The sequence below is a fragment of the Coenobita brevimanus genome, chromosome 8, assembly GCF_032717465.1.
Source record: "Coenobita brevimanus isolate Jiangsu-jjx chromosome 8, ASM3271746v2, whole genome shotgun sequence".
Taxonomy (NCBI): Eukaryota; Metazoa; Arthropoda; class Malacostraca; order Decapoda; family Coenobitidae; genus Coenobita; species Coenobita brevimanus.
Window position 1 is genome coordinate 40,868,127 of NC_136961.1, and position 13,907 is coordinate 40,882,033.

Genomic DNA, 13,907 nt, shown 5'->3' on the forward strand with positions numbered 1-13,907 from the left:
CTCTCTCTATATATATATATATATATATATATATATATATATATGAAGTCTCTGTGGTACAGTGGCAGAGTGTGCGTTTCGCACGCTTGTGAGCGCGGGTTCGCCTCCCTCCAGAGTTGCAAAAACTTTGGGAAGCGTTCACCAAGCCACTTGCTACTTTGGCGGACACAAGGGGTGCTGTGGTTGAACCAGTGTTGCATACTAGCATGCTTGCACCCAATCGGCTTAAGGCGGGCAGATTACACTTGGTTCACAGACTACACACACATCCAAAGCCATTACAACACTACAATCACACTTACAAGCACTTCTCGCCCTACATACAGTCTCTACCAGACAGCCTAAGCCACTGGGTAGAGATATATAGGCTGTATGGTTCCTGCTTCGGTAGGGATAGGTCGGTCCTGTATATATCCATCTAATTCTATATTGCCTCATGAGGAGCGTAGGAGCCCGGGGCTAGGCAGTTGGTCCTGACATTTAAGATGAGAGTGACCAACCTCACTCATCCCTGAGCGGCATTACGTGAGCAATAAACCCCAATCACCCCTTGGATATAAACCTTCACCGGCTCAATCCGATTGGAGCACAATAATTACGCACTATACCACCAGGCGCCAAAATTTGGTTATATGGTTACCACCCAGCGTAGTAAATAGTTTCCTGGTGTACAGGAAACCATTTGGCTTGTCACTCAGTGTCGAGTCACCCATAGGCAGAAGAAAGAGGAAAGAATGAAGGAATGAAAGACAGAAGAGGGTGTGTAAAGTCACCTGTAGGCAGAAGGACGAGGAAAGAATGAAGGAAAGAAAGATAGAATATATATATATATATATATATATATATATATATATATATATATATATATATATATATATATATATATATATATATATGTATGTATGTATAGAGTGGCAAGACATGATGTGTTAGTTTGCATTGGTGATTTTAATGCGATTGTTGGCAGTAGTAGGGATGGCTTTGAAGATTGTATGGGTAAGGAGGGTGTTGGTATAAGGAACAAAAATGGGGTGCGACTTGGAAGCTTTTGTTTGGCAAATGACCTTATAATTGGTGGAACTATCTTTGAGCATAGAAAAATACATAAGACTACTTGGATTTCACTGTGTGGTAAATATTGTAACCAGATTGACCACATTGCAATTAGCAGAAGGCATAGGAGTTATTTGCAAGATGTTTGCGTAAGGAGGGGGGCAGATATAGGTAGTGATCATCATCTTGTTGTGTCAAAGATTAAAATAAAACTTAAGAGAAACGTTAATGGTAATTGTACAGGAGGTAATAATTATGATTTTGATGAGCTGAGAAGTGATGAGAGCACGAGGGAAAAGTTTCGGTGGGAATGTAGGAACAGGTTTCTAGTCCTGCAGACTTTGATGGAATCTGAAGGCAATGATATTAATCAAATGTGGAGAGAGGTAAAAGAGGTTTTGCATGAGAGTGCTAAGGTTACTATTAAGAAATAGGGAAAAGCGAGAAGGAAAACGTGGATGTCAGATGAAACATGGAATGCAATTCAGAAAAGGAAAGAGGCTAAGTTAAGAAGTGAAGAACAACCTGTTGATGGCCAGGTAGTTGAAGTACTTAGAGCAAAGTACTGGAGTTTACATTCTGAAGTAAAAAGACTCGTTAGACGTGATAAGATGAGACTATATGATGAAAAGGCGACAGAGACAGAAATTAAATTAAGTAAAAATGACGGTCAGAGCACAAGAGCAGCGTATCAGGCTATAAAGGAGTTAACTGGGACTGAAAAGAGAAGGAAGGAAATACCTGTACGAGATAGAAATGGTAATTTGATGACTAAAGATTTGGATATAAAAGGAATGTGGAAAGAGCACTTTGAATCTGTTCTAAATAGACCAATCCCAGCTGAAGAGGACATTTGCAGATAGAAACAGGGTATATAACTTTGGAAGAGGTAGCAAAATCTATAAAGGAGTTAAAGAATTTTAAGGCCCCAGGAGAGGATGGAATATTCCCTGAAATGCTTAAGGTGGAAAATGACGAGTTGATGAATGCGCTTTTGAAACTTTTTAATGTGGCTTGGGATAATGGTGGAATTCCAGAAGAGTGGAAAAATGGAGTGTTTATTAAAATACCAAAAAAGGGAGATTTAAGTGTGTGTTGCAATTGGAGGGGGATAACTTTAACACCTGTAGTTGCAAAAGTCTTTTCCAAAATCTTGTTGAACAGAATAGAGCCAGTAATTGATAAAATTTTAAGAGAAGAACAAGCGGGATTTAGAAAGGGTCGAAGTTGTAATGATCAGATTTTTATTGTAAGGCCTCTAATGCAACAAGCTAATGAGATGGAAATGCCACTTAGTATGTGTTTTGTGGATTTTGAAAAGGCGTTTAATAGTGTTTCACGTGGAGCTATGTTGAAAATTATGAGATTCTATGGTATACCAGAAAAGTTTGTAAATATTATTAGAATCCTGCATGAAGGTACTTTTTGTAAGGTAATGGTGGGTGGTTCTTTGAGTGATCCATTTCAAGTTAGGTCAGGAGTGATTCAAGGAGGAGTTTTTCGCCACTGTTGTTTGTTTTGATTATGGATTATGTTATGAAAAAGGTTGTAATGAGAACAGGTGCAGGAATTAACTGGAAAGAAAATAAGAAGCTGATGGATTTGGACTATGTTGATGATATTGTACTGATTTGCGGAAGTATTTACGAGATGCAGAGGGTGCTTGATTGTCTGGTGGAGGAAGGAGAAAAAGTGGGATTGATAATATATTGTGGAAAGACTGAAATTATTAACATGAATGTGGAGAAGCAAATCGATTGTGTAATTGGGAATAACGTGGTGAAGAACGTAGAAAACTTTAAATATCTGGGAACGATTGTATCATCTAATGGATCATTAAACAACGAAATTGAGGAGAGAATTAGACAGGCTTGGCGAGCTGTTGGAATGTTGAAATCTGTTTGGAATAATGATATGCTTTCAGTACATACTAAAGTGAAAATTTACAAGTCCATGGTTAGACCAATTTTAATTTACGGGCATGAGTCATGGTACAGTACAATTGCAACAGATCAGAAAGTATTAGGATTTGAGTATAAAATACTGAGAAGGATTCTTGGGGTAAAGTGGCAAGACAGAGTTACAAATGCAATAGTAAGGGATATTACGAGAGTGGAACCAGTTAATGAATATGTGAGACTGTCTCGCTGGAAGTGGCTGGGGCACATATACAGAAAAGAAGGTAGTTTAATACAGGATGTGCCAGAGTGGACTGCTAGAGGAAGAAGAGGTAGAAGTAGGCCGAGGGAAACGTGGTTGAGGACAATGAAAAAAGAAGCAGGAGAGGAGTGTTGGTGGGACCAGAAGGAGATGGCAAGAGACAAATATTGGTGGAGAGAGTTCATTGAGGCCCTATGCATCCCGTGGGGTGCCACAGGAAATGATTAATTGATTGATTGATATGTATATATAAAATCTCTGACCAGTATGAGACTCCTATTATACAGTTTCCTTAGGTTGCACTCCCTCTGAATAAGATGCCCCTCTACTACCTTTTAAATTACTGTACCAGTTTACTTCTGAAGATAGGACGCTTATATTCCCTTGTATGTTGTGATGAAACCGGTGTCGGTATTATACAGACTTAATAATTCACAAAGTACAGGAATGTGCGATATGTCCCCTCCAAAAAGTAAAACATCTTTCAGAGGTACTACAAAGCCTCCATAGGTGACGGGAGTATGGACAATGGTTATCATGTCCCTTGCCACGCCCTGCATGGCTGTCTCCATTTCAATGCATCTTCTTCCACATTTCACTTCCATTGCAATACCTGAGTCAAAGTTATATTTTCACCGCTGTGCTATTAACAGTTTTTTTTTCTACAGAATCACAGAGGAATGTTCCGGAGACGATGATGATGATGATGATGATGATGATGAGGAGGAGGAGGAGGAGGTGAAGGCACAGCAGCAGGAGGATTAACAATAATGCGGAGCACCTAAAGCACCAGGTATGAAGTTATTACCAGTGGGTTAAAGTGATGTATGATGACGTATTCTAAATTTATTTTTGCTAATTTACGGTATTTAGATTTCATTCGGCTAGAGAAAGAGATTTTTTTTTTTTTTTTTTTTAATGGAGGGGTTAGACAAAACCTTCCTTAACCGTTTCAGTGCATAAAGTCTTCCCTATGCTTCATAAATTCGTCTGGAGGTAGGAATAATAAGCTTATTAATATTCTCATCACAGAGAATAGGTTAATTAAATATCATATGAACATAAAGATTGTGGAGAAAAGGGCGTTATCTACTGTGCTCCATCATACGGTGTAATTTATACTGTCCTTCTAAGAGTACTCGTAATTCTGCCAAGTCGGCTCAGTTCTAATTGCTGATTTTAATTGTACTGCACTGAAACACGTCTACTCTGTTTGGATTTTATGGCATACAGAAGATATTGTTATATTGGTAATCTCACAAAGAGAATCTGATTAAGGTCTTTCATATGTTCACGTACTCTGCATCTCAGTTTTGGTACCTACAGATAATTTTAACTTGGACCTTTCGAACCATTGAGGTTAGACACAGCTTTCAGTGACCCTAACATAAAATAGCTTTCATGTATAAATATAAAGCATTTGGTGGGACCAAGAAGAAAACATTGAGTCTGTTATTGTTGTTGTTGTTGTTGTTGTTGCTGCTGCTGCTGCGTATAAATATAAAGCTTCTGGTGGGACCAAGAAGAAAACATTGAGTCTGTAATTGTTGTTGTTGTTGTTGTTGTTGTTGTTGTTGTTGTTGCTGCTGCTGCTGCTGCTGCTGCTGCTGCTGTTGTGCCCACAGGCTTATCTGGACGTAAACCCAGTGGGCTGCAGGCTATGCTATCCTTTTTCTGTAAATCACTATCCTCCTTTCGAGAGACAGGGAGGGAGTTAAAGGCCGATTCTATAACTGGGTAGCGGAACCACCCGGTTATACCAGACCAACCGCGTGAAAGTGCACCTCTCCAACACTCGTCCTCTGACTTCATAGGCTAAACAAAAGGCATAATTTTGCTGGCACCTGCGCTTCATACTGATTGTGGGCGGTGTTGTCCAACTTAGCAGCCTCCCTGTTCGTCCTCACCCTTGCTGCCATCACAGTCTGAGTCCAGTACGAAATCAGACCCGCATCCTCCAAGTGTGCGTGGATACTCCGGAACTGTGATTGGAACGGGGCACCCATCCTGAAGGGATAAACAACGATAGCTAATTCCACATTATCCCCCTGAATGTGTAGTAGCGTATAGACAGAGAATCGTTGTCCAGTACTTTAAGATAGATGGCCAGACTACTTACCTTGATGGCATAACCTCATTGAAAAACCTCTCGTCTCGTTTTGAGAACCAAATCAATACAAAGTTGTCACCCCGAATGGGACGTCCTGGTAGAGAAACTGTTATACACAATCCACATCAATGATCTCGAGCACTTTTGAGTCAGTGTCAGCTAAATTAAATTGTTTGTAGTTAGTTGGAATACAAAACTAGAATTATCCCGATCATGAGAGAGTTAGTGCTGACATGCAGTATTAGCAGTCCTAGATTCCTGTGACTCACTATTAGCTGAATAAAACTATATGGCGTTAGCTGGAATACACTGTTCTCTTTTTACTCTGACGATCTAAAATTACCATTTCTCCATCTTGAATATTGAGTTCTAAGAACAGATTGACACTAGATTATGATGCTAGTCACAAAGAAGTGCTATGGAAATTATGATAAGCAGTAGCATTATCTTTTTTTGACACAGAGCTACATGAAGTAAGCTGCAAAAGGACGAATACATGGGACAAGTTAGAGCAAAAACAGTATAGCTGGGGAGGATGCGATCATATGAGAGCAATCTAGGCCTAAACACTATCGTCTCTGGTTCCTGAATGCAGAACTGTAACAGGAGATATAAACTAGAATATGGTGCTAGTTACGAAGAAACGTTGTGGAAAGGTCTTGGTGATGTACAAGATGGAAGAGGTGCCCGTGTGCTATGATGGCCAGAAGGGTTATATTGTGGAGAGTGCGAGACTTGTCACAGTGACGCTTCCTGACGTGTTATATCCGAGAAAGTCATCTATGGCCAGAGGAACATACCAAACCTTTCTCAGGTTAGGAATATCCTCCAGCAGGGGAAAGAGATGAGTAGAAGATGTGAAACATTAGGCTACCTTCCTTCGTGTCTGGACAGTAATCGAAACAACTGTCTTCCTAGTTTCATGTGCAAAATGGCGAAATGCAGTGAAAATCACATCTCTACCAGTGCATGCTTTAGATGGTTCGCATTTTCCCTCTTATATTCGTCATTTTGGAAAGATAATTGTGTCTCTATCTGTACATACCTGAGACCCCAGCCATAACAGAGGAGGGCGGTAAACTCCTTCTTGCTGACATAGAAAGGCGTCTGTCCATAAGCGTCCGTGTACTTAGAGGCGATGATGGCCAAGATGTAGTTCTTGACAATTATGAAGGAAAACCTGCCAGCCAGTACTCGCTCCATGGCATTGTCTACAGTCAATACCTGCAATATATATCACACAAGAGAGAAGAGGACATTTAATTATTTTTTTTTTTTTTTACCACATAGCCTCCCTATATTTTCAGAGAGTAAACTGACATTGTTATCCATCCATCCATTTATCTATCCATCCATTATCCAATCCTTTTTCGCCCCAGGAGGAACGTATGAACCAGGGGCTGGGCTATTCCGTCCAAAGGTTCAAAGTAAGTTTGACCCATCGCAAGTGAGTGTGACCCGTCGCAACTCAGTGGTATTATGTGAGCAACAAGCACGTTTGGCGACCGTGTGACATGCGTAGCACCATAAAACCGTCAAATGAGGGAGGTGGAAGATATGGCCGTAATGGGGAAGAGAATACATGGAACGATCTGGATATATAGTGGGCAGTGAGAGTGGGGACGGAAAGTATACCCTGTGAAATTTGGTGTCATCGAATTAGTGGTGTGAGTGAAGAGCATTTTCCTTTTTAATTTCCTTTATGAATGAGATGTCAGTAAGGTAAAGAAATGGACGTGGGGGACAAAAAAATGGGTGCGATGACTTGGAATTGAGATGGGGTTTGGAGAAGGGCCATGAGAATAAATCCTGTGAAAGGCGCTGTAGTATTAATGATTTCTGTGCAATGAAGGTTTATATCGATGTTTTCTCGAAAACAACAGTAAAATGATAAGCTACCACTGCTTTCATTTAGCAGGTCTTGCAACGCAAGTAATAAGCCGCAAACACCATCAAGATTCCAATTCCTATTGGCTTCATCCAATTGGAATTCAACCCACAAGACTAACAGGTCTCCGTTTCACTATTTATCTGTAGGATAAAATATAATTTTTTTCTTGTAGTATTATTAATTATTTTATCATGAAATCAGTATCATTTTATTCTGTCCTGAGGTTTAGCTGGATACATCAAAGCCTACTGTATTTATCCATTACTTGACACTGCATACACGAGGAGTGACCTCAGCAAAAGTATCTCCAGCCATTTCTTACTTAACGCAGTAAAGAACCTCTTTCTCTGACACACCACCCTCCTTCCATTATTCTTGGACCATATCTCCCTATTATCAGAAAACTCGTTCCAGACTTTGCCTTCACCTATGACTGGCGTCAAGGGGCATTAACAAGCATTAACATTTGGTGGAAAGCGAGTGGGATAATAGTGATTTCACGTCTTCTGTGGGTAATCTTGGCTGTGTCTGTTTTCCCACGCTGCTGTTCTTCCCACGACGACACACAGTCTATCTTCGCTCCAGCCTCCAGCCTTTTTTGCAGTCTTGGTGTGGATTCGTCCTAGCAGCTTGATGTACTTTTGGGATTTTCCTCCACATCAACACCCCACCTACCATCACGCCACTACAGCCACGTAAGCCTTCTGCTCCTATCAGCCTACAACCTGCCTTTGCCTGCCAGTCCTGTGTTCCTGTGTGGCTTGTTGTACGGGTTAATTTCAGCCCCCACAAACTCCAACCCAGACCCCACTCCAGGAAGTAGCCCCCAACCGCCGCCCGACACCGTTACGTCATCGTTTTCCCCACCCACCACACAGCCCGACGTCACCCAGGGAGCGTGGCCACTCACACCGAGCAACGTCACAGTCTCCTGCTCCTATCAGCTTCTCGTTCCGTACAGTGCTTAGCCGCCGCACAGTGACGTCACAGACACTTCCACCCAATCACGAGGAGACACTACAATACGAGAGCTTTCACTCAACCTCCAGCTTTTGCACGGAACACATCTTACTACAAGTATTTTCTTTCTGCATTTTCATGCAATTCCTCATTCCATCACATTAATCAATTCCTTTCTACAGTGAAGCCAAGCCGTCTCTATAGATTGTGATATTTTCACCGTTTACTCTTATCCATTCATTGCATTTTGGTCCCTCATTTTTTTCATTCAGTCAGAATTTTTCGTTCACTTACTCCTGCTTAATCCCATTTTCTCCCAATTATGCTCAGCTGTAAATAACGCATTCATTTTCACTCATATTCATTGTATATAAATCATTTCTTCTCATATTATATATTTCATTCTTTCATTCATTCATCCATTTGTTCATTTATTTTCATTTACTTCCTATTCTGTTAATGTCCTTTTTTAAAAAGGTAGATCTCTCCCCTATTGATCTGATGGTAACACAGATAACCCTGTATGTGGTGATAATGTAAATCTTCGTAGTGGCAGATCTTATAGTAAACCAACCGTAAATTCCCTACCCGTTTCTACTGCGACTACTCCTGTTACTCCTACCCTAAATCCAGATGTATTAACTCCAGATACTTTATCATCTTCTCCAACTGATTCTCTTGAAGCCACTCAGCCTTCTCCACAGCCTTTATCCTTCCCTTCTACTACACATACACCACCACTAACCACGACACACACCACTACCGCCACGAAACTTCCTTCCCACACATCGTCTCAGTTCATTACTGTGCCTACTTCCTCACCTTCGCGGTCTCACCCTCTTCCTACGATGGCGAATCAGAACCCTCCACCTCCCCAGTCCATATATTTGGATGATGTTAACAGACCCAAATTTACAGGAGAGGATAATCCAGTTTCCATTTACGACTTCCTCAGAGAGGTCGAAAATGACATTCGTAGTCGGCAAATCACAACTGAACCCTTGAAAATTTCTTATCTGCCGAGTCGACTACACCAGGGCAGGTCACTAATAGGAGCTGCTATTCGTGCGGGGCACTTCGAAATTTGCCAAACGTTTGACACATGTCGCCAACAATTAATTCAACTTTGTTGCCAACATTCCAATGCTGCATCTCTTATAGGGTTGACCAACCTTCTCAAGCAAATGGAGGAGGACATGAAGGTACCGCCCCATCATGCAAAGGTAATTGAGGCAGCCGCTACTATGAGGGTGATGAGTTCAGAGTTGCGCCAATTATTCCATGGTACTCAATGGGTAGCCCAAATTAATGGAGAGCTCATGATTTCACTAAATAATTTTCCAGATTTGTTCGGTTACTTTAGATTTCTTAACTGGCTTTCTGACACCCAAAAACAGATAGCACTACAACTTGGCTTTAACCCCGGAGACAAAATTGTTAACATTAGCAAAGCTATAATAGAAAGGCCAGGATCATACATCACTCGCCAGGTCAGTTCTTACACATCAGCCTCTCACTCTGCAGGTGGTACTGCGAGAGTACTACGCACCAGCATTACTTCATCTGATTCCTCTCGTTCGCGGCCAACTACAAAAACCAAACCTAGTAATCGGTCTTACATTATTGCTCACCTTCTAGCGGTCGTGACAAATCAACTGTGCGATGAAGCAAACAATCCTCAATTGTGTGCTGGCACTGCGGTAATATAGGTCATCAAGAGTCTAGCTGTGCACACAAAGAAAGACGTTTCCGCTCGCGGGAACGACAGCGCACACCCTCGCAGTCCCGACATCTAACATGCAAATATCACAAGAATAGCACAACTCACTCCACGGACGAGTGTCGTTACCTTAAGAGCCAGATCTATGGTAAACATGATCTCAGATACCTCTTTAACCCTTAGCCGCAGGGGGGTTCCCGGCCGCGGCACACGCCTCCCTACGGGCGATTCCGAGATTTTGGAAAAAAAAATACCCTTACTTCAAACCCTCATATCTGACAAATTATAATAGCTAGAGATTCAAATAAAAGTTCATAAGACTCATCAACTCTTCCTCTTTCCAATGATGGTATCCCGAGGTCTCTAGGTGGTCCCGTCGAGAGTAAGGATGAGTTGAAGACGAGTGGTTTTTCATGTTTTGGCGCGCTTAGAACTGCACTGTACATCACCATTATGCGTAATTACACTTTGACAAGTAAATGTTGTTGCTCTTTCACGCATTATCGTAGAGTATGAGGTAATGGGCCAGTGTACTATGTGGTCCTGACATCTGGTGGGAGTCTGGGAACTTCTCCCAGATGAAGCTGTTGTGGGTGTGAGGGTTACAGCTACCAATATTTGATGTTATTCTACCCAAACCCAGCTAAAACTGAGTGTTGTTACGTTGAACATCAGGTTTACACCAACAAAACTAAGGATTCTACAATATTCATGGCCTTAGAAAGAAGATAGGTTGGGAAAAAAATAGTATTCAAACGTATGTTCTACTCCTATCTATCAGGTGATTTCTAGGGATGTATTAAAGAGGGTTTATGTGGAAATATTGCCTTCATGCATGTATAAGGACCGTAAATAATTCGAATAAGGGTAATAGGATTTCCGTTTCTTAAAAATGATGAAAGATATGGGTAAATTCGCCATGCGACATTTCCATTCGGTACTCGGCTCTGCCACACGTACGATTATAAACAAACACGAGACTGGCAAGGTGCGTCGCTGATGGGATGACTTGATTGAACTGAAATGTTTATTGTCATAAAGGTACAGAGTGCTAATACAACAAAAGGTGGTGGGTCGTGCCACACACCTTCAGCCAATACAGTTAGTAATTGGACAATCGAGGATGTGGCCGCCTATGTGTGTGTGTGTGTGTGTGTGTGTGTGTGTGTGTAGCCACATACTATGATAAAAAAAAAAAAAGGTTACACTCTATGTTATGAAATACAGAGGCATTGGTATGACGTATTACATATAGGAGTATAGGGTAGTACTAGAACAGTAAAGGAATACTGTGAAACAAATCAGTACCAGCCGTGGCCGAAGGTGATGATATAGCATCGCCTTACAAGCAGGTCGGTGAGTGATGGCCACAACACCCTCCACCACCATCACACCTACACTCTTCCTACACTAAACTCTCTCTTCGTTTCAGATCTTCCCTTCCTTTTGTCGTGCATATATTTTATACATATTCTCCACTTATACACAGTAGAGTTTTGCTTACACTGGCTTGAAGCAGTACATTTTTTTAGCAACTATGACTAGGAAACATAAGGCACACACACCCTGTAAGAATACACCTCTCTTTCTCCGTTTGAGATCATCACATCTGTTTAGTTGACTATACAGTCGATACATGACACTTTTTTTTTTTTTATTATTATTATTAGTATTTTTCCCTTAAGGCACGATTCCACCGAGGCAACATTTCGGCAACATGTGGCATGCAACATTGTCGCATAGGCCAAGTGTGTTCCAACCAGTTCAACACAAGGCAACATGTAACATGCGACTGTGTGGCATGCAACATGTGGCACAAGTTGCCCATAGAACGTGACGCATGCGACAAGATTTAGCCTGTTGCCTAGTGTTGCCGGCCTTCCCACCAGTCGCGGGAAGGATTCCATGTTGAAAGCAACAAGATGAATTGGCCTCAAGAAAAAAAACGGAGAATTTATAGAAAATTATAGAAAACTTGCTGTTCTATGGGATATACACTTGGAACAATACAAGAATAACCAGGCTAAACTAGATGCATTGCGGGGATTAGCCAAGAACACACACTCTCTCTCTCTCTCTCTCTCTCTCTCTCTCTCTCCTTTTGTCTTGTCGCTTTCCTTTCTCTTCCCTATTTCTCTTCTCTCCGTCCCCCCTTTCTCTCTCCCTCTCTCTCTCTTTCCCCGCCAGTCCTAATACTGTGCCAACACTAGCAAATCTTTCATCTGTTACATTATTCTCTCTATCCTGTCTCTTAAGCTAAGGTACGGTACTTCAGAAAATTTTTGCATTCGTGCCTTTTTGACGGCGGGCACTCAGCACTCGTCTTTCTATACATTCAAACCTTTTTATAAGTTATTCGGCAATGTGTGTGTGTGTGTGTGTGTGTGTGTGTGTGTTTAACACGGTATCTACTTGTACGATTTTTTTTAAGCTCTGTGTATCTACATATCTGTCTGTCTGTCTGTTCCATCGTGTTGACAACTGGCTCAGTTTTTGTTGAATCGGTGGAAATGATTTTGTGGCATTCAATAGCAACACTAGCATGTAGAATGCTACATGAAACAACAATGTTGCCTTGTCGCAGTCAACATGTCTCATGGTTGAATGCCGCATTCAACATACATGTTGAAAGCCAGGCAAATCGCATGCTACATGTTGCCTGTGTTGCCCTGGTGGAATTGCGCCTTTACACTGCCTTGGAAGCGCAGTTGTTAGCGGCTGTTGCTAGGTAGCGGAGTGCTTGTTGAATGTTCCTGGTCTGTGGAGGATAGAACAGAGGATAGCAAGAATGTAGTGCTTGTTAGTATTGTGGTCCATATTCCGGATATTTACGAAGAATTGGGAGTAACAGTTTTTCATTGGTTAACCATGTGATTTGTTCAGTGTTGAGAGTTGTGGGTTTCTATACTTAGCAGTGTGATATTGACGATAAGAACAGTTAGCAAAATTACGAACTTTGCACCATGGCTGACTGAAATCAAATTCAACTTTCAATGCAAACCAGCACCCATTCATGAAAAAGTGAAAGGATGGGCCAGGTTTCCATCAAAGATGTACGCCAAACGTCATAGGCTATGGGAGACGCCATGTAGAAGAGGTGGTGAGTGAGAGAGCAATAAGGAAAAAATGTCGTACACTGCTCCGGCAGCGAATTTTAACCCGTCACGTCCCGAGGTTTTCCGCACCTCCGACATTCCCCAATCCTGAGGTATTTTCGAAAAATTTTTTTTTGGCTAAAACCTCCGCTTTTGGTGAGAAACATCGAAAATTCATAGAGAAATCGCTCACCTGAGGTTTAAAATACTCGATCCAGGTAGGAGTTCCTCCTTACCTGACTAGGTTTTCTAACATGCTGGCACCAAAGAAAACGAATTCTATGGGAGGGTAACTATTTCACAACTCATAAACGGAATTTATTTATTTACTTGGTACGAATTTATATGTAGTATGAGAGTATATTGGTTTTCAAGCAGTAATATAGGCATTATAAGCATTGTTTCACTCACTAACTAATCACCATACCTGACCTTTTTTTGCCACATTACCTGATCATTATTTCTGGCTGTTTCTTCTTCTAATGCTATGTAAACTTTGTCCTCCACATTGTCATCGATTGGGGAATCACTCTGGCCCTGAATACCTTTACTGGCCAGGTCACTGGTAACAGGTGAATTGCCGAGACAATGGCATGAGGGGGAGAGGGGGGAGGATATGCAGTGTAAGGCATTGTCCCTGCTTGGCATCTTGTAGGGGAATAGAGGAAGGTGTCCCATGTATAGGTACGAAAAATCACACGCGAAAATTGAAAATTGTGCAAATTAGGGACCTTGCATTTGCACGACGTACCAGTTCATCGCTGGGACTGGCAAATGCCAAATGTTGCAATGTACCCATACGTCGACGGGACGGGGCAGGTTAAAATATGGCAAAATTTGTGCATGAAAGCATTTTCTCATATATTTACCATGTTATAGTCCTACACCAATTATATGGGATGTTTATTGAATAGTAAA

The 13,907-nt window shown here is 41.5% G+C and overlaps 1 protein-coding gene across 1 annotated transcript in view; it reads right to left on the bottom strand.

The window, feature by feature from the left end:
* Positions 1 to 4,665: 4,665 nt before the first annotated feature.
* LOC145407760 (putative glutamate receptor) overlaps positions 4,666 to 13,907 on the bottom strand; it is a 55,082-nt gene continuing 45,840 nt past the window's right edge. Inside the window, exons 5-7 of the mRNA XM_080278634.1 lie at positions 6,369 to 6,547; positions 5,058 to 5,220; positions 4,666 to 4,722 (exon numbers count right to left, since the gene is read on the bottom strand). Coding sequence (XP_080134760.1) covers positions 4,666 to 4,722; positions 5,058 to 5,220; positions 6,369 to 6,547 — 399 coding nt within the window. The remainder of the gene's footprint in view (positions 4,723 to 5,057; positions 5,221 to 6,368; positions 6,548 to 13,907) is intronic.